The 26,279-nt window shown below is 39.4% G+C and overlaps 2 protein-coding genes across 4 annotated transcripts in view; both read right to left on the reverse strand.

Annotated features, from left to right (window-relative positions):
• BAZ1A (bromodomain adjacent to zinc finger domain 1A) overlaps positions 1-9,234 on the reverse strand; it is a 93,557-nt gene extending 84,323 nt beyond the window's left edge. For 2 of the 3 annotated variants that reach the window (XM_024117926.2, XM_055088382.1), the window contains exons 1-2: positions 8,996-9,234; positions 8,371-8,540 (exon numbers count right to left, since the gene is read on the reverse strand). In XM_024117926.2, coding sequence (XP_023973694.1) covers positions 8,371-8,483 — 113 coding nt within the window. In that variant the 5' untranslated portion in view covers positions 8,484-8,540; positions 8,996-9,234. Of the gene's footprint in view, positions 1-8,370; positions 8,748-8,995 lie in introns of those variants that run through there. The other variant, XM_028495712.2, reaches the window with a different exon arrangement.
• Positions 9,034-10,711, reverse strand: LOC102976729 (uncharacterized). Its single transcript, XM_024117934.3, has one exon. It carries the CDS (start codon positions 9,643-9,645, stop codon positions 9,034-9,036), a length of 612 nt encoding a protein of 203 aa, XP_023973702.1. The 5' UTR covers positions 9,646-10,711.
• Positions 10,712-26,279: the final 15,568 nt, after the last annotated feature.

Here is a 26,279-nt window from a genome sequence, read left to right on the forward strand (position 1 = left end):
GTTCGTGCCCCGGCCCGGGAAGACCCCACATGCCGTGGAGCCACTGGGCCCGTGAGCCATGACCACTGAGCCTGCGCCTCCGGAGCCTGTGCTCCGCAATGGGAGAGGCCACAACAGTGAGAGGCCCGCGAACCGCAAAAACAACAACAACAAAAAAACACAGTACTATTTTACATCAGTTTAGACTAATACAGGTTATTATGTCTCCAATTTATTGCTACATTCCTTCAACAATCCTCTTTACTAGAGTTGGGCGTACTACTGGCCCGGAGGTCAAATCCAGACTTCCACCTGTTTTTCGAGTTTTATTGGAACACAGCCACACCCACATCTTTAGGTATTGCCTATGACTGCCTCCTCACTACATCTGTAGAGTTGGGTCAGTGCAACAGACATCTAAATGGCCTGAAAAGCCTAAAATATTGACTATCTGGCCCTTTAAGAAAAAGTTTGATGACCTCTGCCCTTTGCCATTATTTCTTAAGGAAAAATTGCTTCTGAGTTACCAGGTCAAGTACTGGTAAGAACACACTTCTAAAATAAAGTCAACAAATTAAGGAACAAAGGGCAACATACTGTTAACTTGCTGGGTATTTGGAAAACTAAAAACCGAAGAGAGTGAGATTAAGAATGAAGTGACATAAAAACCAGGAACCAGGGCTTCCCTGGTGGCACAGTGGTTGAGAATCCGCCTGCCAACGCATGGGACACAGGTTTGAGCCCTGGTCCGGGAAGATCCCACATGCCGTGGAGCAACTGGGCCTATGCGCCGCAACTACTGAGCCTGCGCTCTAGAGCCCGTGAGCCACAACAGCTGAGCCCATGTGCCACAACTACTGAAGCCTGGGGGCCTAGAGCCCGTGTTCCGCAACAAGAGAAGCCACCACAATGAGAAGCCCGTGCACTGGGACAAAGAGTGGCCCCCGCTCGACATAACTAGAGAAAGCCTGCACGCAGCAACGAAGACCCAACACAGCCAAAAATAAATTAAAAAAATAATAATTAAAAAAAACCAAAAAACCCCCCAAAAAACCAGAAACCAAATACAATTCAGAAAAGATAAATGCAAAGCATACTCTGTTTACTTAATGGCCCAAAATGTATTAACTAGATGTAAAACAAGGTAAGAAAGATACAGCCCAATACTGCAGAAAAGATCTAAGGGACATAAGCAAACTCCTCTGTCTACAAAATAATTAGTAACTGAGAAATGCAGCCATAGGTTAAAAACTAACACAATTCCTGACTAAAACAGCATATGGTATGCAAGAGAAGGAAAGTATGTTTTATAAGCTTAGAAAACTAGAAATTGCTAAAAGACAGCATGGGTTGTTCTAACAATTTCCTTCACTGAAGGGGTTACAAGAGCAGGAGATTAGGTGATCATGGGCATGGCAGACCATACATGCCTTATAGGGAGAAATAATTGCTAGATGAAAATTACATTTATTCATAAATGGTGAGGTGGAAAGTTCAATTATAAAGCTTAATTTAAAAAACACTTTACTATTACTTTGCACTTTACTTAGTGCTGCCTCAGACAAACTTAGATAGTGACATACAAGGCAGGCTCCTAAAATCTGCAGGTGACATTAGGTGAGGAATAGCAATACAGATTTTTTAAATCTAGACACTGAAGACTTAAGTAGAAATCAACAAAGGTGAAACATTATAGCTTCATCTTTCAGGACCCAACTCAGATATTATCTCCTATCTGAGGGCTTCCTCAATTCCTCAACAGTTATCAGTTCCATTTTCTGTTTCCATTACACTGGCTCCTCAGCACATATGTGATTTATGCCACTGTGTTACAGACATACATTCACTTCTCACTAGAGGGGGACAAATTATCTCAGCATCTCCAAAGACTTTCCAGAGTACAGTGTCAAGAATAAGCAAATATATTCTCATTGGTAGTCCACATTTACTTTTATGTGTATCTAAAAAGAGGAAGTACACATGTGAATGGGAAGAAGAAAGGAAAGTATCTGAATCTCAGCTTTGTCACTTGTACAATATGACTTGGGTAATTTATACAAACTTCAATGAACCTGGTTCCCCTTCTGTAAAATGGGGACAATGTGTTCCATAAACAGTTAATATGAAAATTAAATAATACAGTATGCCCAACATACTATATGTGCACTCAATAAACATATCAATTCTTACTGTTTAGGTACCCTATTCACAGAGAGATCCTAGAAGAATACACAGAAGAATAACCTGTATGGTAGAGCAACAATGTCTGAAGAACACATATAAGACCTGAGAATCTGTGAAGAGAAAGCTTGGCATTGGGAAGGAGGGTAGGAAAAGGGATTAACTGTAGAAGGATTATCAGGGAACATCTAAAATCCAATCTGGATGACCCAAGTATAAAACCTTATCAGCTGCATAGTGGTAGACTATTTGCAAAGAGGGTTGAAGGTGTGCAGGCTCCTTAGAAATGACTTTCATACTCTTCTCACAAGAGGTAGAGTCTATTTCACCACCCCTTGAATCTGGGCTGGACCTGAGATTGGCTTTGACCAACAAAATACAGAAATGACATCGAGAGATGTCTACTCTCACCCTCCTGGAACCCTGAGACCAAGGTCTCAGGAAGAAGAAGCCCAAGTTAGCTTTCTGAGGATGAAAGACCACATGGTGAGAAATGCCATCCCAGTATATTAAATTATCACATAGTACACTTTAAATATCTTACAATTCTATTTGTCAATTATACCCGAATAAAGCTGGAAAACACACACACACAAAGAAAAGCCATCCCAGCTGAGGTCCCTGACATATGACTGAGGCCACCTCTTACTCCATCTAGCCTCAGCCAAGCCTGATTTCATCTGACTTCACCTAAATGAGAGAGCACAGAGAAACGAGCAGAAACCACAATGGCAACCCAAAGAATAGTGGGCAAACAAAATGGATGGCTGTCTGAGCCACTAAGTTTTAGAGTGGCGTGTTATAAATAACTGATAGATATATTCCGTCTGCAGAAAAGAAACATGGTAGCCTGCTAAGCAGATAAAAGGTTAAAATGCAAAAAAAAAAAAAAAAAAAAGTATTTAGGAATCTCTGTTATACCATCCACAGAAAAAGGACTCATAGACCCAAATACCTGGGCCATGTGGCAGACTTATTCCTAAAGAGGAGCTGAACATCTAATTTGAAGATGCTAGCTATTAAGATTATCCTACTCTCTTTGAAAACCCTATTCTCACGAAATGGCCTTCTGATAATAACTAGATTTCATACATAGCTGATTATCAGTTTGGGGACTGGTCTATGTGAAGGGCATTTTTCCCTACTATAAATTAATGGCATTCTGGTTTTTACATATAGTATCTAGAATTTAATCACTTGGGAGTGTAGTAAAAAAGTCAAATGTCTGAGCAGACTGTAGATAATGGTACCTACACAAAGATCTAGGCAGCCAGCTTGAATTCCAAGCAATGCCCCTATGTTTTTGGTGCACGCTTATGCAAACTTTAACAAATATTAGGAAGAATTCTCTATAATAAGCACTATGTGATGGTAAATATGAACACAAACTCTAGAGTCTTAGGTATGTGAGTGAGAACTCTAGTGTCGCCAATTGCTAGATAGGTAGTTTTTGAACTGATCTTGGACTTACTCTTCCTTCCTCAATCCCAACCTCCTCATCTGTAAAAAGAGGACAGTTGAAAGGACTGAATTAACAAGTGAGGAGCTGATGAACAATGAAAACAGGATGCTTTATAAATTAGTCAAACACTTTTTCCTGGACAGCCAGGTTGAAACATAAGCTGGTCTGTCAGTGATGTTGTGGAAGAGACTCCTACATTGTATATGAAAAGTGTGATTCACTCACAGATGGGAAATACATTCCAATTCCAAGAGTAAATGCCTAAAAAAAAAAGTCATTTTATTAAGGAGATTAAAGTCACTAGGTAATACAAATCATTTTCCTAGCCCACAAATCTAGAATTTCTGGTATTCAGACTTGACTGCTCCTTATTTGAACAATCCACAGACAAAAAAAAAATATTTTTAAACAAAATTGTTGTCTGCTAACTAAATTACAGAATAAATTTTTATCTCCTTTAAAAGATTAAACTATGCACTTTATTCTGTTCTCTTTATGTACGAGCTTCGTTTTTCTTATATTTTTTTCCCCTAGGTTCCATATATAAGTGAGATCATATGGTATTTGCTTTTCTCTGTCCAACATTTCACTTAGCATAATGCCCTTGAGGTCCATAGGTACTGCTGTAAATGGCAAGATTTCATTCTTTTTTAAGACTGAATAATATTCCATTGTGTATATGTACCACATCTTCTTCACCCATTTATCCATCAATGGACACTTAGGTTGTTTCCATATCTTGGCTATTATAAATAACGCTGCAATGAACATGGGGGTGCACATATATTTTCGAATTAGTGTTTTCATTTTCTTTGGATAAATACCCAGAAATGGAATTGCTGGATCAATATGGCAGTTCTGTTTGTAATTTTTTGAGGAACCCCCATACTATTTCCCATAATGGCTGCACCAATTTCTATCCTTTTTTTTTTTTTGCAGTACGCGGGTCTCTCACTGTTGTGGCCTCTCCCGTTGTGGAGCACAGGCTCCGGAAGCGCAGGCTCAGCGGCCATGGCTCACAGGCCCAGCCGCTCCGCAGCATGTGGGATCTTCCCGGACCGGGGCACGAACCCGTGTCCCCTGCATCAGCAGGCGGACTCTCAACCACTGTGCCACCAGGGAAGCCCCAATTTCTATTCTTATCAATAGCGCATGAGGGTTTGTTTTTCTCAACATCCTCCCCAATACTTGTTATTTCTAGTCTTTTTGATAACAGCCATTCTAACATGTGTGAAGTGATATCTCATTATGGCTTTGATTTGCCTTTCCTTGATGATTAATGATGTAGAGCACCTGTTGGCTCTCTGAATATCTTCTCTGGAAAAATATCTCTTCAGATCTTCTGTCCATTTGCTCACGGGCCCAGCCGCTCCGCGGCATGTGGGATCTTCCCGGACCGGGGCATGAACCCGCGTCCCCTGCATCGGCAGGCGGACTCTCAACCACTGCGCCACCAGGGAAGCCCTTTCTGTCCATTTTTAAATCAAGTTGTTTTGGTTTTTTTGTTATTGAGTTATATGAGCTTTTTATATATTTTGAATATTAGTCCTTTGTCAGATATAAGATTTACAAATATTTTCTCCCATTTCGTAGGCTGCCTTTTCATTTTGTTAATAGTTTCCTTTGCTGTGAAGAAACTTTTTAGTTTGATGTAGTCCCACCCACTAGTTTATTTCTGCTTTTATTGCTTTTGGTGTCGAATTAAAAAAAAAAATCATTGCCAAGATGTATGTCAAGGAGCTTACCATCTATGTTTTCTTCTAGGAGTTTTAAGGTTTCAGGTCTTATGTTCAAGTCTTTAATCCATTTGGAGTTAATTTTTGTGTATGGTGTAAGACAGTGGCCCAGTTTCATTCTTTTGCACTTTAGCTTATGCATTCACCTACAGTTAATGTGCTATTTTTAATGTCTTCTTTATTTATGGAAAGCAGGTCAAACAAGAGCTAGCAATTAGTTAAAGAGCATATAGTTAAAAAATAAATAAATAAATGAATGAGTTTGAACTGTATAATCACCAAGTAACCATCTTTGTCATAGTCCCTGTCTCAAAGAATTCAGGGTCTAGGAAAAGAGAAAATGTGATGCAACAAATACACTGCATTACTGTGCAATAACTGCAGATGTTACACTAGATAAAATGAAGGGTGACTGTTGCTGCTAGAAGGACAAAGGAGGAAGTGTTAGGCTATATCAGGTAAGACACACAAAACACTATTTAGCAATTAAAAGGTCACTGGCAACCTGTACTAACCAGAGTTAGAGACAGTTACTTTGCATTATGCTGGGAAATGAAAGAGGTGCGGAGGTGTAGTAAAACTCTTTGAGACTGATTAGAGAAAGTTATATTCAAGAAATCAAAAACCTGAGCAAATAGGTGAGCACAGTGGTCTTCAGACAAATACAAAAGAAAAATATTCAAAATAATGTACTTAAAGGATAATCTTCAAACAAATTCACATAAACCAATTTGTGATTTAACGAATTAGTGAAAACAGATGTTTCCTTCATAGTTTCTCCAGACTTGTGGCAAGGGTCAGATTACCATAATCTGCAGACCACCATATACCATCCACCATGAATGCATTTTTAGAAAGATCTCTTTGTAATCATCTACGAGAAAGTAATCCAAATTTTAACACAATTAAATGGCAGTCTTCCAGTTTTGTGCCAATTCAAAGTCATAAACGTTAATAGCTAAGAACATCAGTAGTTCTGCTTTGGTCAGGGTAAATGATGAAATATCTTTGCTCCCAAACCAATCACCTCTCCTTAAACTGCTTGTAATTTCCAAAAACCCAAACGCTTCAGCACAGAGCAAAGAGAAAACAAAACATTTTAATTTTAATGTCATAAGACTACAAAGGACAAAATTAAAACATTTTAATTTTAATGTCATAAGACTACAGGGGACACAGTTCCTTAACATTAATGGAAGGTAGGTTTGGAATACCAAAAATCTCTTCCTTTATCATGAAGAACCTAAGTATCTGAAAAGTGTTCAAATTCAAAGAGGCTAGAGGCCATATTTATGCTCCCTTCTAAAGTGAGAAGAGTGTCTCAAAAAGATAAGACTGCTTACATAAACGAAGAAAAGTTTAAATTTAAGCCCATTTCCTATCTTGTTGGCACTTTTAAATACAACTTTCTTGAAAAAATTCAGAATTACCAAGGATTTTAACCTAAATCTTCTTTGAAAATAAGACATCATCCTTGTCAAGTTACTTAATCCAAATTCCCTTAAGTAGTTACAAGACTGAACTCTATTTGAGTAACAAAACAAGTCTGTACAGGAGCAGAGTAAGATGTGCACTCCTATTTAAAAGTAGTCTGCTGAAAAACTTCTCTAGATATGACATGTTTACGTGTAACTCCTTCTGTGGAGCCGAAGAAAAAAGAAGGCTTGCTTAAAATAAAAGCTCAAAGGAACTGTCCTTTCTAACTTCACTAGTCATTTCTCAGACAGGTGCAGAGTTTGCTTAACGCCCTCCCTCCAGCAAGCCCCCACTCAGAAAAGGTGCCTCATACACACAATTTATTTGGTTGCTATAACACTTGGTTTCTAAGCCACAAAGGGACTCCTTCTGAGTGGAGAGGATAAAGCATAAGAAAAAGGGAGGATCAGGCTGTTTCAGGGATTGATCAATTCAGGTTCTCACTTGGAGATCCTGTTTAAACACAGAGCTCTAAAACGCCCCGTTATTTGGTGTCAGGGGACAACGGGATCTCTTGGGATAAACCAGGCAAGGGACTAAAAATTGAGGGGTTGAAACTACACAGGCAGCAGCTCCGGATTCTTGTCAAAACAAAAGCGAGTGGCACATGTCAGGCGGCCCCATGCGCAGGGGGATAAAGAGGAGGCTGGCTGGGGTTGGAGTTGAACTTGTCTTAGCCCCCTCCCCCAACTCCCACCGCCGCGCTCCGGGCTACGCAAAAGCGAAAACGAGGGGGCGCCCAGGGCCCTGCTCTCTCCCCCTCCTTTTCCCCCGCCCAGTCCCGACTTCTTCCTCACCCGGTCTCCCGGGGGCGGAGACGCCGAGTTCCCCGGGGCCGGGAGTTAGTCACCGAGAAGAGGCGGTGACAGAGCGCACGGCTCGCTTCGCACACTCCGAGGCCTAGCCGCACCGGACCAGAGGCGGCCGGCGGAGGCTCTAGCGTCCCGGGCTTGCCGGGGAGCCTCCTCCCCGGAGTCTCAACTCCGCACCCACCCCACCCCCGCCCCTACCCTGGGCAGCTCCAACGTCAGGCTCCACTCCCTACCGAGGAAACGACGCCCAACCCGGCCGTTTCCTGCCCCCGGGGGCAGGGATTCCCTCCCCGGACAGGGGGACCGCGGCTCCATGCCGCTGACCCGAGCGGGGATCCCCTCGGCCGCCGGGCGGGGATCCCGGAACTGGCCCCGGAGCGCGCGTGTGGCCGCGGCGGGGAGGGGCGAGGCGGGGAGTTTCCGCCGTTCGGCGGCCGGGCGGCTGCCGCGACTAGAAGCTGTACCCGCGGCCGGCCAGGGACCCCAGCCTCCTCTGCCCCGGCCAGCTCTCCCCACGCGTGCCTCGGTCGGTCGGGCCTCCCGGGGGCCCCGCGCAGTCACCGTGTCGGACTCGGGGGCCAGAGAAACGCGGGCCCGCGGCCACCCGTCACTTTCCACTCGCCCCGCCAGAAACCCGGGGCTTGGAAAAGGAGAGAGACAAAAGGACGCTGGGGAGGGAGTCCCCACACTCCCTCGCACCCCCCGCGCCCGGCCCGGCCCTTACTCGTAGTGGCGGAAGATCTCGTTGGTGACTTTACAGTAGAAAACTTCCTCGTCGGGCCGCAAGTCCGCGGGCGGCTTCTGTCTCACAAACGGCTTTCGGTGTAGCAGCGGCATCTCGTGTCCGCCCGCGGGCTCACCCGGACCCTCGGCCGCCGCGCCGGCCCCGCTTCCCTATCAAAATTGGAGGGAAAGGAAAGCCGGTAAGGTGGGGAGCGCTCGGCGGCGGCGGCGTGGGCCGGTCCGCGCGCCGGGGGAAGCTCGACTGCCTTTTGTGTGACTGACGCGCTGCGGCTGCCACCCGAGCCGAGGTCGCTTCTGTCGCGGTCGGGGTATTGAGCCAGCGGAGCCGCCCCACCTCCGCACGCCCGGCTGCCGGCTCACAATGGGGCCGAACGCCCAGCCGCGGGCAGGCGGTGCGGGAGCGGCGGCGGCCCCCTCCCCCAGCGCCCGCTCCCAGCCCGCCGCCGCGGGGCTCACAACGTGCTCGGCGCGCAGCCGGCCGGCCCGACGCCGCGAGGGAGCTCGCTGCGGGCGGACCCTGGAGCCGCTCCGCTTTGTTCCCCCGCTCGCCTACACTTCTCTGCCGGCGCCGGCCGGCTCCCGAGCGACCACACCAAGCCCCTCACCTGCGAGCACGCCGGCTGCCACTTCTCCACCTTCTCAACTACAAAGGCGGCGAGGGGAGGCTCTGTCCCCCCGGGGGGTCGCTTCTCGCCGGCCCCGCCGCGCCTCCGACCGCCGCTTCTCCCGCTGCCACGGCCTGGCTCCTCGCGGGGTATCGCGTCCCACCGCCACTTCCCCGCCTCTCGGAGCTCCTGGGAAGTTTCTGATCTACTTTCGGCTCAGAAGGAGGAAGAGCTGTTGGGAGGAGCTTTTCACTTCTCGCTTCTACCTTTTTATTGGCTACTCGATGACTTTTACAGCCTGTCACTGATACAGGAAGAGACGGCGGAGAGCCTGGGAGAGCTACATTATTAATTAATGGAGCAACCCCTTGTGAAGAATCAGAAGCATCCTCCATGTTTGCGATTATCAGCCCAAAGATCTGGGGAGAGCGCTGGGGTTTCAAACAAATAGCTAACAAAGTAAAGCCTTCCTCTTCAAGTCTGACACCAGCGCTTGGTTCCACAATGGGAAAAGGATTCCAATTAAGATTTAACTTGTATTTTAAGGATGGGAAGAGAGATGAGGAATAAGAAGTGAACAGTATTTTGAAATTTTGTTCTTCAGAATTAGAATTCACCTGTCTAAAAAAATACTTTGCTTGTATAAACATTCATCTTGAAAATACCTTTCTTGACACCGTGCTCTTTAATACTTAGGACAGTTCAGTCAAAGTCTTAGCAGAGGAAAAGACCAAGAAAGTATACGTCAGAAAATGTCATCATGCCTATAGGACCCGCTCATATTTAAAACTAAAAACCACACCTTTAAAAAGTAATATTTAGAATACGCCGCTGAATATATTATGCAGGGGATCAGTATTTAATTCAATCACTCAGAATTTTAAAGATTATGAATTTACTAGTGAAATTTCCCCGAAAACAGCTCTCCCATATCTATGATTTCCATTTGTGGAACTAATTTTAATGCATATAATACATGTGACTTTTGAAGTAAAAAATATTCGAAACTACACATAACTCCAAATGTTTGCCAGCTTTGTATTAAATGGCCATTTTTGCTACTGCCCTTGACATTTGCTTATTTGCAGATTAACCTGTAAGAATGGGTCTAAAAGACAATAAGTTTGAAGAAATCCTTCAACAAAGGATGTTACTAATACTATGAAATGATCTCAGTTGTAAAAACAATGTGGGATCATCTTTGTATCTTCAGATTAAGTACATATGTACATTGGAGCAGAAAATGTAAGGAATCTATCCAAATCTCAAGAGTTATTATTTTAAAAATTATTTTAAGATACTTCTATGGTGGCTAGCAAAATAAAATTTTGTGATTCAAAAATCATTAATAAAATTAATGCACCTTAGTGTACAGATACAGAAGTCAAAGAGGCTTGGAAATGCTCTGAGTAGCAAGTATATTCCTTAGCCTGGATAAGCTCTTCAGAAAATTATGCATGCAAAGATTTGGTGTTTTAAAATGGCCTCCGACTAGTACACTGAGTGACAATATAGAATTCCCTTCATAGAAAGTAATTTCCCAGGTGAAAAACTTAGAGCCTACAAAAAATGAGGACAAGGAGGATGGATGATTTTCAACTGATATTGAAGCATCACTCTCACAATCCAAAATCCCACCTTAACTGTTAAGCTAAAAATAGATGAAATTTTATCTGATTATATAGTATTTATCCTTCTTAGATCTCACTATTTGCTAAGCTGCTAAAATAATTTTGTTAAAATCACCATCAAAAATAGTAATGTTGATTTTACTTTTATTAAATACAAATTTTTAAACAACTGGATTCTTTTTTTTATACTAACCTAAAATGGAAATTTTATTCTACTTCAAAATACTATCATCTCAATTTCCCTACTACCATACTCAAATTTCAATACCGTCATAACTCGGTTCTCTGAGTTACATACATAGGATTTATTTTAATTTATGATATTTAATCAATGTTATACATAGTTATTTCAGAACGTGTTTAGTAAATTATAAATAATATATTAAAAGGTTTAGTTTTTATATGTTTATAATGTTTGATCAAATTGATAGCATACCTAAGCTACCTCAAAGTATCACTTCTCTTAAAGTTATCCTACATGTTTACTACTAAAAACTTGCCTAATATATTATTTATTTCATATTTTGGTTTCATGATCACCTCGTTGCTTTACTACTACTTCTAGACTTTTGAGTGAAAAGCTCATTGCTGTATTCAGAAAGTAAAGGATACTGTCATAAAATAGGACTTTGTGTAAAAAAATATTGGAAATATTGTAAAGGAAACTATGAAAGTTAGGGTATCACAAAGAAAAAAAAGGGAAACAAATTAATTTAAATTTTTAATAATTCAGTTAAACATTTGTCCTCCATTTATGTGCCAAGACACTGTACTAGCTTATGTAAGGGATACAATATAAATGTATCCTGGCCTCAAAAAATGTACACTCTTGTAGGTAAGAGGTGATGTAAAGACAAATAAACAATACAAGGATTGTATGAGTCCTAATGATCATGAGTAATATGATGCAAAAAGAGAAGTAGAAAAGATTAAAAGAAAATGTACAATAAAAGGGGGACCCAGGGTCATTCCTAAATGAAGTTATCCTCAGGGCATGATTTGAAGGGGAACATAAAGCTCATGTTCCAGCATATCCTCCCCAGTCTCAAGATGCAACCCTTCACCCTCTGTCACCTCTCTGGGTGAAGACACCAGTAGCCCCCACTTAAATGTAAAATGTAAATATACTAGTTAGGGCATATATCAATCTAATATCATTAAGACCTAGGTTAATATTTGAGAAGGTATACTGCTTTGGACAGGTAAAGATAAAACAAGACTATGAAATATACATATTTGTAAAAGCTTGAGCTAGTATACTTTTCCTGTCTTCTATTGACTGATTAAGAAAGGCTTTACTTAGGTGGTTTGGTGAGACAGTAATTACTTAGAACTGAAAGAAACCTTTGGTAACTCTTAATTCTCTCATTTTGCAGCTGAGGAAATGGAAGCTCAGGAACTGAAATCTAGGCCTCCTGACTCCTTGTCTAGTCTCTTTAGACCACACTGCTCTTTCTGTAGATTTGATAATATCTAATTTTCTTGTATACCCTACTTGCACTGTATCTTTAAATGAGCTAAAAAATACTATTACAAATCCCTCCTGACCTGCTAAAATGTGTATGGGGATAAGATATATTACTCATGATCAGAAATAATAGTTTTTGAGAATTATCCAGAAAAGCAATAGGAGTAATACGAATCTTAAATTTGTCCAGTTGAAGAGCTGACAAATCCTATCTCCATGCTTCAGTTAACACATCTAACAAATATAAACACTTCATGTCCCTTACCTCTAAGTAGCAGTGATACAAGTATTTAGAGTATAGCCGAGAAAGATGTCTTATAAATACATACAAGGAGTATCTTCAACTTTGTAACTCCTTTCCTTAGTATCTTTACCTGACACCTGTCTCAACTCTTCTATGATCTCTTTTTAATGTCTTTCTAATTCATGGCATTTTGCCTATAAAAGATTTATATATATTGTTCTTCAGAAGCAATGAATATCTGAAACCATTGGCCTAGTATTAGGATAGTGGTGCTAGACCTTAGCTGCCCATTGAAATCACCAGAGGGGTTTTTGAAAGTTACTGATGGTTGGGTCATACCCTAGACTAATTAAAAGAATTTCTGGGGTAGGGACCCAGGTGTCTGGGGTTTAAAAATCTACTCAGATGATTCTAATGTACTGCCAAGGCTGAGAACTACTATACTTAGAGGAGATTGGATTGTTAATGCTGAAGTAGTAATGTTGGCAAATTTGGAATTCATTTTTTATTCAACCATTTGTGATTAAAGTCATGAATTATGGGATGGTAGGAGGGGTTGAAAGAATGGCTATGGCCATCATCATTATCACAGTAATGGTTTACATTTAATGAATGCTTCCAGCTTGTCAAGCATTGTGCTAAGGGCTTTAAATGAATCATCTCATGCAATTCTTACAACAAAGTACTATTTATCACTTCCATTTTACAGATGAAGCCATTGAGGCTCAGAGAGGTTAATTAAGTAGTTTGCCCAAGGTCATACAGCCCAGAAGCAGAAAAGCCAAAATTATCAACTCTGGAGTCCAAGCTCCTTACTATTGTACTACTGTTTATTTCCATGGGACTGATTTGCTAATCTAGCTCAGATATAAATTGAAACAGAGAACTTGAGCCAATGCACTAAACGGTTTAGAACTTGTAATGATCAAGAATGTTTGTTAGAGGAAACCATGGAGAATTTAAAAAATTACCTCAGAGTGAGGAAAGCCTAAGTACCATAACACAAAGCCCAGAATCCATAAAGATAATTTTATAAAATAAAAATTAAAAATTTCTGCACGACAAAAGCTACCACAAAGTTGGAAGATGAATACCAAACTGGGAAAATAATTATTTGCAACTCACTGACAAAGGGATAATTTCCCTAATATATAATTTCCTATTCCCCTATAATCTACTAATAAATCACAATAACCTAAGAGATACAGAAAAAGAAATATAAATGGCTTTTAAAACATAAAAAGATTCTCAGCCTCACTCATAATAAGAGAAAAGCAAATTAAAACTACAGAGATGACATTTTTCATCCTTCAGATTTGCAAAGATCACTATGTTGGTAAGTCTGGAGAAACAGGCACAACCTCTATAAAGGGCAAATTGGTGATATTTATCCAAAATTACAAATGTACATAAAAGTTCCATCTCTAGGAAGATATCCCACAAGTATATTTGAATATAAGGCTCTTTAGGGACTTCCCTGGTGGCGCAGTGGCTAAGAACCTTCTGCCAGTGCAGGGGACACGGGTTCGAGCCCTGGTCCGGGACGATCCCACATGCCGCGGAGCAGCTAAGCCCATGCGCCACAACTACTGAACCTGCGCTCTAGGGCCTGAGAGCCACAACTACTGAAGCCCGCGCGCCTAGAGCCGGTGCTCTGCAACAAGAGAAGTCACCCACAATGAGAAGCCCACGCACAGAAACGAAGAGTAGCCTGTGTGCCGCAACGAAGACCCAACGCAGCCAAAAATAAATAAAAAAAACAAAAAACCCCACAAAAACTTTAGTTTGGCTTTGTTAGGAATAGCATAATGTTAAAATTAATGGAAATGTCCATGATTAAACAAAATTATGATGTGTTCATACAATGGAATGGTATGCAGACATAAGAAAGAATGAGAAAGTTAAAAAATGTTCATTAAAATATGTATGGGGGGCTTAATGTATATACATATTTGCTTGATACATAAAATGGACCTGGGAAGATATATTGGAAAATAACACATTGGTTGCCTCTGGAGAAAGAGTTGCTAGGGGACAGGGATCAAAGGAAGACTTTTCACTTCGTAGAAAGATGAATAAAAATTTTTAAGATACAGAGATTAGATGCAAAAGCGGCAGGTCAGGACAGATAGCTGATGTAATAAAGTCCTCAATGCAACAATTGGAAATAAGTTTAGAACTGCAAATAAAAAGTAACTATGTCTGTTAAATGTTTTACAGGGCCTAGCATAGTGCTTTTCCCATGACAGGAGTTCAATACAAATTTGTTGGATGGATGAACGATTAGATGGATATATAAAATACAAACTTAATGTGATTATAATAAAAGAAACAGAGTCATATGGGTGGCTGCTTTCATCTTAACCTAGAAATAGAATTTAGATTACACATTTCCAAGAAACTCCCTCTAGACTGTTTATGTTAATTATTAGCTATGTACCAATTTACAGAACAAGTCATACTATATTCAGCCAAATAGATTTATTATTATTTTAAAAAATAAGACATATAAGGAACAAGTAGAAGGTTTTAAAATGTGAAGTATAGGGTTTTCTTATTTTTATCAACTGCAAAACTAATTTTTAAGTTTTAGTTTATCTGGTAAAATAGGTACCAGATAAAAGTTGCACTAATATTTACCATCTCATTTATTAATTTCTGTTATTGCTGAGTATAAAATACTGGAATATATTACTCTGTTCCTCTTTTTCTTTAGTGTTCAGGCTATAACCTATTATCAGATATTATTTTAAATATTATTAGATAATTTTTTAAATCCTTTAGAAAAGATTTACTATCATGCCTGGAACACAGTAGGCACTCAAAACCTATTATAGAAAAGTACTAAGTTCTTTCCTTTTTCTTATTTTCTTATAGTATTTAAATAAATATTATTTATAATATTAAATTTATAATATTTATAATTAGGACCATGTCTTTTTTTTACCAGTTAGCTCAAGTGGTTGAAGCATGGTATTCATGGTATACTGCAATGTGACAGTGATAACTAGCCCCATATTGTAATGCATACATGGACTACCTGGCAATTATGGTTGAAGAGACAGAATTAAGACAGTTAAAATTCAGAAACCAGTTCTGAACATATTACTGCTAAATTCTAATCTAAGAGTTCCTGGTGAAACACGTGCTAACGCTACAGGCACGATAAGATAAAATATTTAGGGTTTTCTCCCTTTTACCTCTGTTGCCATCATCATACCTAGAACCCAGGAGTCATGCTACTCTCCTATTTTCTCTAGTCTAAATGTTTAGGTCAAAACACCCATCTTTGGGTGTATCTTGGCATTGTGTCTTGACACAACTGAAATTTATCTTTTTCGGGTGAAAAAGCTGTTTTAGCTACCAGTAAACTCTTTCTCAGTAACTTTTTAGCATCTGGAAACCACATACCTGGCATCTAGGAACTAGTTTACCTACCAGAACAAGCATCTTGCCTATTTCAAGTACAAAAACCAAATCCCCCAATACTAAACACCTCTCTTTTTACCATTTCAAACTTCCCTCTTAAAATAAAGACCTCACTCTCAGTTCCGGTGTGGTAGGCAGAATAATAGCCCCCAAAGATGCCTAATCCCTAGAACCTGTGAATAGTTATCATACATGGCAAAAGAAACTTTCAGATGTGATTAAGGTTAAGGACCCCGAGATGGGGCAAGCTGCCTGGATTATCCAGGTGGGCCCAGTCTAATCACTTGAGTGCTCAAATGTAGAGAACCTTTTCTGGGTGTGGTCAGAAATAGATGGGAGGACTGAATAAAGGTTAGAGGGATATGATGTTGCTGGTTTGGAATGGAGAAAGGGGGCCACAAACCAGAGAATGTGGTGGTCTCTAGAAGCTGAAAGAGGCAAGGGAACGGATTCTCTCCTAGAAGCCTCCGGAAAGGAACATGAACCTGCCCACACCTTTATTTTTGCCCAGTGATACCTGTGTTGGACTTCTGACCTACCACTAAGTTTCTGGTAATTTGTTAAAGTAGCAATAGAAAATACATCCAGCATGAAAATATTCTTAATTCTCAACTGATTTTCATAGCAATGAAAATCATAACGAAGGATATATTTGAACTTTAATGAAAGATTTAGATTTTTCAAGCTGAGGTTATTAGCAACTCCTATTTCTAGAGTTTTCTGTCATGATTCATCCAACTGCTACTCCTCCAAATTGCAAAAAATTCATCTAGTCATTTCATAATGCATCTTCACCTTAACCATATACAACCATAACATATAGAGAGTCAGAATTAGCATATATATAGTAAGAGGATAATTATAAACAGACAAAGACTTTTTTCCCTCATTAGTTTCTATCTCCTCAGACCTCCAAAGGGATCTTGCTCCATCAATCTTCCTTCTATCCAATATCAGGCTTTCCTTCACCATTGAGATCTCTGCCCTTAGGCTGTAATCTAGTGCAAGTTACTTTCATGGGGGTGAGGGGGAGGATTAAGTACGTCTTTCTTTATCTTCAGCACTATTTCTCTTCTCTTCTCAACCAACATTTAAAAAAAGGAAATCTATGCTCCTTGTTTCTACTTTTTTATTTCTTAACCCTCTGTAGCCTCCCCATCCTCCCCTAAAGCTGTTTTTGATTCTTGAATCCCTAATTGCCAAATGCAATAGACTCTAACGAAGGAAGAGTCCACCTTATTCATTCTGCTCCTTGACATCCTCTCCTACCTTGGCCTTTGTGACACACTCTCCCCTGGTTTTCCTCCTACCCCTCTGAACAGCCCCGAGTCTCTTTGGCATCACCTCTTCCTCCTCAGCTTATTCCCCTAAACCCTGGTGTTTCCCAGCTTTCTTCCATCCTTTCTCGTCTCCCGTCACTCCTCAGGGAAGCCTGTTCTAAACCAATATCTCCTCCTCACTACATTAACTGCCCCTATTCTCACTGGAATATGAGCTCTTCTAGGGTCTTCTTGTTTCCTTGGGGACTCTACCACAGCTTCTTGAAGATATTTTGAGATGAGGGATGAGTCATCAAACTGACATTTTATAAAGATTAAACTGGGTGTGGTATGTAAGACTGACTGTATTGGGTAGAACCTGGAGGCAGGGAAACCAATTGAGAAGACACAGGAAAAGTATGAGTATGGAATGACAACAGCCTGAATTATTGCCAGGCTGAATTAAAGCCAGGGGAAATATTTCAGTGGATGTATTTAGTGACAGAACTTGATGACACATTAAAGAAAGGAGAGGAAAGGTCAGAGATGACTCAAAAATTTCAGATCTGGGAGACTGGCAAGGTAATAACATTAACAAAATTGGGGTAATCGGGTATAGAAATAGGTTTGGGAGGAAGATGAAGCATTGGATTTTAGATATGGAATAGCAAAGCAGTTGGAAGACTGGGCTCTGAAATCAAAAGAGAAATCAGGATTGATGCTATAGATTAGGGAACTGTTTCCAGAAATATGATTTTAAAAGCTACTAAAGTTGATGGGTATACAGTAAATAGCTAATACTTGCTAAATAAATAAACTTATTGATATTCTTTCCTCTACTCAAGTGCTCAGCTCAAGTAGCAGGATGCTCTAGACACTCACCAGCACTCCTATTCCCACCATGAGTAACCTCCAGCATTTGCTTTCTGTTTCCTCTTCCTGATTGATCACTGGAAGGTAATACAAAACGTGCTCTCTAATCTTAGGGCCTCACAGACACGTTAACCTCCTTTAAAGTCATCTCATGTTGACATTCTATTGAACACCCTACAACAGTTTTTCTAAACCTCTTTTCATTTTTCTCAAGCCTCTCACCGGATCTTCCTTTCTTAGCCACACCTTGACTCCTAATTTATTTACAAAATCTGGGCCATTCAGATTGAGAACAACTTCTGTTCTCAACCCAAATTTTCTATTCACCCCACGTTCTTTTCCTTCCCTATTGTCTTCTCCTTTCCAAGGCTACAGCTGTGCCTTTGATCATATTTCTTTCAACCTCTAGGTTCTTATTCCATGACTTCTTTCTCTTGTATCTCCCCACTTCAGTTGCTCCTTTTTTTTTTTTTTTTTTTTTTTTTTTGCCTACTAACAAATTCAAGCCCACCTTACCTTAAAAAACCTTTTTTCCTTCACTTTGATTTCCTCAGAGCTACCATCTTATTCCTCCTTTTTGGTGTTACTAAGTAATATAAACTTTACCACTATATGTCATCTTGATAGTGATTTGAATTCTTGCTGGAGCAGTTTTACTTATGTGAGTATGTCCTATATGTTTGTGTCATATCTCCAAAATGTAAGTTTTAGTAGGGCAGAAACCATGTGATAAATTAATCATAAAATATTTTTAGTTATGACTAATCAAGAAATAGTTGTGAGAGATTTGGGATGCTGACTTCTGAGAAACAATAAATAATATAATACTACTTTGCCTTTATCTGTTTCCAAGGAGTTAAAATTGTAAATGCACTTAGAGTTGTCATATGATGGTTATCTCCTAGTCATAAGTCAGGATTTTTCTGATGTCTATAACAATAGTAATTATACTCATTTAAGGCTGTAAGCAAGAGTCTTGGGTAATCCCTATGGCAACAAATGTAGACGTTAGCATAAGAAGTGGGCAGTCAAGTTTGAAACCTAGTAGGCAACTTGAGAACACTAAATTTTTTCTGCTATTAATTTAGATACAATTAATCTTACTTCACAGAAGTTATTTATGTTTTAGAACTTTCTAGCAGGAAAGTTGACAGTGCCTTCCCCTCTGTATGCTACACATACACCTAAGTTTCTCCTTCTATCATAAAAAGCTACCTTTTCGCCCTGGTCCACTATAGCTGCCTTCCTAATTGTTGATGAAGTTAGAGAAAATGCCAGAATGTATTGCTCAGTATTGGGGATTTAAGAGCTGAAGAATGAGCTATGTAAAAACTAATTAATTTGTATAACCAACTTTTAGAAAAAGTTATTTTTATAATTTTACAACAATAAAATATGTATTTTATGTTATCTCAACAAAATTAAGGCCCCGCAGCAAGAAAACTTCTGAAGAATATCTAAAGATATTATGATCTGTAATAAAGCAAGTTTATTCCTTATAATTAAGTATAAAAATTCAATTAAAAATCATTTAGAGAGCAACTGCTAGGTATAAAGCACTTTGCCAAGCACTGAGCTTAATATTTAAGTATAAGAAAGTCATAATGCAGATATACACTAATATGTATAAAATAGATAACTAATAAGAACCTGCTGTATAAAAATATAAAATTCAAAAAAAAGAAAGTCATAATGGCTCAGATTAAAGGTCTATGTTACAAATATGTATAGGAGAACTACATTCTGTATTATTATTCTTGTCTTAGAGATAATAAAGCTGAGGTATAGCAGGGTAAAGAAATCATCCAAGACCCCATAGTGTGCAAGTGGAAGGAAGAGCTGGGATTCGAATTCAGATTGATTAGCCATCAAAGTCTATATATTCAACAAATACTTCTGAGTGCCTTTTTATATGTTAGATACTGTTCTGGAGACTTGGGCTACATCAGGGAAGAAGACAGAAGAAGATCCCTGCATTCTTGGTGTTTACATTTGTTAGCTGACAACTCCTCTGTCTTCTCCCCTGCCGCCCATCTACACAAGTAAAGGCGAGTTTACTTTCCCAAGATTAACCCTTCCACCGAATTTGTTGATTTTATAACCTTTATCGCAAGTTTCCTTTGAAACCTGGTTTAATTATTGTCTCTTCCACTGGATCCATCCAACTACATTAAATACACAGGTCTCGTCTTGAAAAATGACTTTACTTGTCCCTATTTCCATTCCTTTTTCTCGCTCCACACCATACCCCATATTCCACAGCACTCTTCTAACCGTCTGCTACCTCATTTTCCTTCGATAGGTTGTTTACAGTCCTCATGCCTCTCAGTTTGTCTACAACATTTAACCATTCTGACCACTCCTGAAAAGTCCTTCCTTGATTGATGAGAAGTGACCTTATCCTGGCTTTAAAAGAATTGTATTTCTACATCCATAAGAGTATCTTTAAGAAAGGAACAGGACCATCTCCTGTGAATACTGTCATCACAGTAAGATGTTGAATAAGTCAGAAAATCAGCGAATTTTTTTCTTGGAATCAATTAGAGGAATTTTTCCTTTCACATTTTTTTTAACATCTTTATTGGAGTATAATTGCTTTACAATGGTGTGTTAGTTTCCGCTTTATAACAAAGTGAATCAGCTATACATATACATATATCCCCATATCTCCTCCCTCTTGTGTCTCCCTCCCACCCTCCTTATCCCACCCCTCTAGGTGATCACAAAGCACCGAGCTGATCTCCCTGTCCTTTCACATTTTTAAGAGCTTTCTAATACAAACAAGAAGATACAAATTCATATTTATTGTATCATGTATTTCATTGGAAAGTAGAGATAACTACAAGCTAGTATAAAAGTCAGATTTCATTTCTACCACTCAGAAGGTGACTCAGACTGCTTCTGACTCAAGATACACACTCAGAACCAGATACAAGAATTTAAGAAGCATGGATTTGGAGTCATTTAATGGTAGGACAAAAAGTTCCACATAAATCAAGTGTATTCCAGCCCAGTAATACCAACAATTTATTGCCTCTAAATTATTAAGAAAAGATAAAATTATATTCAACATACTATTCAAGAGTCTGAGCGTGTATATACTATATATACTATATATGTATATATACTATATATACACACACACACTTTTAAAAAAATCCTTTCTATTGTGAATTACATGGAACAGCACACAAAATAAATACACAGCTCAATGGATTATCACACACACACACACACACACACACACACTACCCAAGTAAAGAAAGAGAATATAGCCTGTACTCCAATGTTTATGAGATTCATCTATGTTGTTACACATAGCTGTAGTTTATTCATTTTCATTACTATGTGGCATTCTAGCATATGCATTCACCATAATTTATCCATTCTTCTGTTGATGAATATTAGTTTGCAGGTTTTGCCTATGAATATTCTTGTGCATGTCTCTCGGACATGTGAATGTATAGACAAGAGTGAAATTGTTGGGTCATAGGATATGCATATTTTTAGTTTTAATAGATAGTCAAACTCTCCCAACGTGGTCATACAAATTGGCACTCTCACCAGCAGCATTATATAAGTTGTAGTAACTGCATATCCTCACTAATACTTAGTATTGTCTCTCTTTTTAGCCATTCTGGTGAGTATGTGGTAAAACCTCACTGTAGCTTAAATTTGCATTTTCCTGATTGCTAATGAGGTTATCTTTTTATATGTTTATTGGCCATTTCGATTTTTCTTTGGTAATACCCTTTTTACATTTTAAAAGATTTTTATATTAGGTGGTAATAAACAGAGTAAATTTTGTTAGGTGGAACAGGGACAAAAAACAGCCATTAAAGTGCTTTAATTTTGCTACTGGTCTCTCTGAGCAAGGCAAGACAAGACCAAAAGTTGCTCTGTACAACAAAGGAGAGTCATTGTTTCCACTGACTGAGCTTGAGGCCAGAAAATATAGAGAAAATATTATTTTCTCAACAGGCTTTAGAGAAATTTAACTATGTTTCAAAGCTTCATTTTTAAGTTTTGTGGAGTCTAAAAGGACAAGGAGGCTGGAGCCATAGGGATACTACTCTATCATATCCCCTTGTAGGCATGAGGAGAGAGAAGGCATTAGCTTAAAGAATGGACTTCAACCAGTTTCTAGTGGCTTTCGGTAGCAGCAGAGAGTCTCATAACCAGAAAGAATATTTTCAAGAGAGAGTATAAGCCTGACTGGTCCTCCCCCATAGGCTAAAAGTGAAGCTACAGTGGAGGCTGGGATGGGAGGGACAGCTAACCACTGGGTGATCATATATGGGAAATTCACAAATTCAGAAGTTTCATTTCCCCTCCACGTCAGATTATTGAAGCTTTTGGTAAATTCTGCTCTATCAGATGAGAAGAATCCCTTATTTGCCAGATATCCCTATGATAGTTAAGGATAATTAATTATGCTAGAGAAGCAATAGGCTGTTGCAGAAAGCAAATGCCTTGGTAAGACTGGGGTTTTAAATTTCCATTTGGCACCTAAAGCCTTGGGAAATGAAGTTTCCTCATCTATAAAGTGCAGAGGTAGATTCCAGGCTCATAAATGTTTCTGTGCAAATTCAATCAAAACTTTGAGGCATACATACATTATAATCAATAATATCTAATCTATTATGGAAAATAGAATGCTATGGAAAGCTTTATTATTATTCATTTTATAAAGTTAGCATAACCTGAGAACAAAATCTGAGGCACATAGCACACACACACAAAGAAAACGACAGATTAACACCATTTATGAAAACTGATGCAAAAAAATCCCAAATAAAATATTTGCAAACAAATTCAGTAGTATATTAACAGAATAACACACACTAACCATGAGGGCTTATTGTGAGAAAGAATAGATTGTTCAACATTAGGAGATCAATAAATTAATTTCACCACATTAATGGATCAAAAGAGTAAAATCCAAGAGTGCTTTGAGAGAGAACAAACGAGAACTTGATCAAATTCAATGTCTGTTCCTGGTTCGTAAACAAACAAAAGTGTAAATGAAGACACAATAAGGCTTATGCTTTATAAAACAAATGTCAAACTTAACATTAAAACTTTAGTTACATTTCCACCAAAATCAAGAACAATAAAAAATCCCCACTATTGTTGTTATTCTTCATATCTGTTCAGCAAGCTAGCTAATAAATAAGACAAGAAAAATAAATAAGAGGTATAAGTCTTAAAAAAAGAGAGAGAAATTTATCACTATGTGTAGATGATCTAATTGTCCAGAAGACGAAGTGTCAACTAAAAGACTACTACTACTGGGGCTTCCGTGGTGGCGCAGTGGTTGAGAGTCCGCCTGCCGATGCAGGGGACATGGGTTAGTGCCCTGGTCCAGGAGGATCCCACATGCTGCAGAGGTGCTGGGCTCGTGAGCCATGGCCGCTGGGCCTGCGCGTCCGGAGCCGGTGGTCCGCAACGGGAGAGGCCACAGCAGTGAGAGGCCCGCATACCACAAAAAAAAAAAAAAAAAGACTACTACTACTAACAAGAGAGGTTCAGAGATATTTGGTTACAAGAAAATTTTCCTATATAGTAGCAGTAACAATTGGAAAATATAAGGGAACTGAGGGTGAAGGTACATGGAATCTCTCTGGCATTTTTTTAAACAACTTCCTGTGACTCTACCATAATTTCAAAATAAAAAGTTTAAGATGTTACACAGCCCACAAGTGGAAGCTAAGAAAATGAACTTCTAGAGTCTGTGGTATACCAGACGCTTACTGGACTCACCTAGGATGCTTTTTCCAATGAAAAATGGGACTTAAAAACAAACACGCTGAGATAGATAGACCACCCTTTCTACATAGCAGCAAAATCAAAGTGGTCAATGTTTTTATTTGCCCTCCCACCAAGAGAGGGACTACTCATGCCTTATCACTGCAACCTGAGAGATCTCTTTTCTACTTTTAGGGTTTCATGTTCATTTTAACTTGATTTTACCTTTTAAAAAATGCAGGGCAAAAAAAAAAAAATGTTGGGCACACACCCAGTTTAGCATAATCTGGGCCCAACCCTCTCTATAAATTGTCCATGTCCTCCCCTCAAAGTTACAGCTGCACACACACATTTCACCTCTATTCTTATGCTGTTTCTGTTCTTCCTCAGAGTTCCTGTAGGCCCCCTGATCTAACTCACTAAGAACACCTGTTCTGACGCCTCTATGCTACAGCAACAGCAAAATTTTACTTTTCTAGGAAGGTCCTTGGGTCCCATGGTAGCTCAGTGCTACTCACTTTAAAAGTAAGATTCTTTGGGACTTGCTCTCTGTGGAGTATTTATTTAGTCTCTGACTCTCCCAGGATTTAGCTTCCCAACAAAAAGCATATTCTCTATATTCTCACAAAGTAGGAGGTTTTGTTTTAGCCTGAATATTGCTTCTCTGTCTTTTGGTTTCAGGCTTACAAATCATCTATTAGTAGCATAACTTTCTATGCATATCCCCAAGTACAGCCTAAAATTTTGCTGTTATTTAGCTGTAACTCTGTTCTTCATAATAACGAGGTTTCTCAACTACGTAGGCTCCTGTATCTTCTGGAATCTACTCCTACTGTATGCTTGGACCTTGGGAAGTATATTCAAATGTTAAGATTCCCAAGAGGCAATCAGCACAGAAGGTTCTCTGCAACTTGCACTTAACTTTTTTGCATTAACTGTGTACAGTTTAAAGCCTGAAGCAAAGTAGCAGGTCTAATAAAAAGCAAATTTTGAACTGTAGTGTTTTTGTTTGCCTTTAAATTTTACAAACACATTCCAAAGCTGTTGCAACCAGTCTGTTCAAGAACAAAAGCTCATTAGTATGTCTCAACAGTCAGAGAAAACATAAATTGCAATAAGTAGGCCTAAAATTTCCAAAATAATCAGGACCTAGGAAAGTTCTTACATAACTTTAATTGGCCCGAATAAAAACTACTATTGCGTCCAAATTTTGTAAAAGTCAGATATACTTGCATAGCCCAAGCCCTTGTTTTGCAAGTACAGATTAAGAAAATGTATTAGACTAAGCACTATCTTCTCAAGGAAGCACTTGCTGTACCTCCACCCCAAAACATCCATAATACTCCTGTGGCCCTTACTCCCCTACAGGCCTCCTATGACACATTGTATCCATTTGTTTATATGCCTGTCATCCTGGGATAGGGGTGGGCAGGGACCCTGCCTTCCTCCTCTAAAACAAGACCTGACATACTGTAGTCCCTTATTTAATGTATCCTGAAGGAAGGAATACAAATGAATGAATGCTATGAAGAATCTGGACAGGGGCTTCCCTGGTGGCGCAGAGGTTGAGAGTCCGCCTGCTGATGCAGGGGACACGGGTTCGTGCCCCGATCTGGGAAGATCCCACATGCCGCAGAGCGGCTGGGCCTGTGAGCCATGGCCGCTGAGCCTGCGTGTCCAGAACCTGTGCTCCGCAACGGGAGAGGCCACAACAGTGAAAGGCACGCGTACCGCAAAAAAAAAAAGAAAAGAAAAAAGAAGAATCTGGACTGTATTTTTGCATCTCTATTGTACGAATTTATAGAGAATTTGAAATAGTTTTTCCTTTCTTGAATTATGAACAAGGTTGAAATAGATACATGTTAAAGGTGGGTTGGAAAGAACACCAAAGGAAGCCAAGAGATTTAGTCTCTTCCATTAATTCTATTCACCAAACTTCTGGTGGTGGGTTAACAAATCTATCAAATAAGAGGTTTAAATCAGATGCTTGTCACAGAACTAGCTGATTCATTGATTTTGGGAGGCCCCTCATTATTCCATAGTACAAAAATGTAGCTTTGTGCTTTAGAGAAATTGGTGTTACTAACAGTCTTTGGAGTGATTGTTATTAATTATAGGAAGGTATTTTGTCTTTTCACATGACATTGTCCTTGTGCATTAGTAGAATAGCACTTTTGTAAATACCCCTGTTATAGCACTTGTCACTGTAAGAGCTTATGGAAAAACCCGAACGAACTTTTTGGCCAACCCAATATAATTATTTGCCTCCTTGATGGTTTCCCTCATTAGACAGCTACCTCCTCAAGAAGAGGGGCCAGTGCTGCTATATCTTATGCATCCTTTTATTACCCCCTCCAGCACATGTCTGATGCACAGTGGGCCTCTACAAATATTTCTTGAAGAATGAATTAATTTTCAATATCTTAGGTCCACCTTGAAAGAGTGCAAGCATAAGGTTTCACATATTTCTAAAGGAGCTCTATTTTTGAATTTAGGAGTATTCACGGTTATTTTAAACTCCTTTGTATTTCTCTGTGGCTTGTGCCGTTATTGTTATTTAAATTTTAAAATTTCACTTTAAATATGTAAGAGAGCTTATTAACCAGGAACTGATTCATATATCAAGTGGGTA

This window comes from Physeter macrocephalus, chromosome 11 (genome assembly GCF_002837175.3).
Source record: "Physeter macrocephalus isolate SW-GA chromosome 11, ASM283717v5, whole genome shotgun sequence".
Taxonomy (NCBI): Eukaryota; Metazoa; Chordata; class Mammalia; order Artiodactyla; family Physeteridae; genus Physeter; species Physeter macrocephalus.

Coding starts and splice junctions, on each gene's coding strand:
- LOC102976729 (XM_024117934.3), bottom strand. CDS start 9,645: ATGTTTATACAAGCAAAGTATTTTTTTAGACAGGTGAATTCTAATTCT.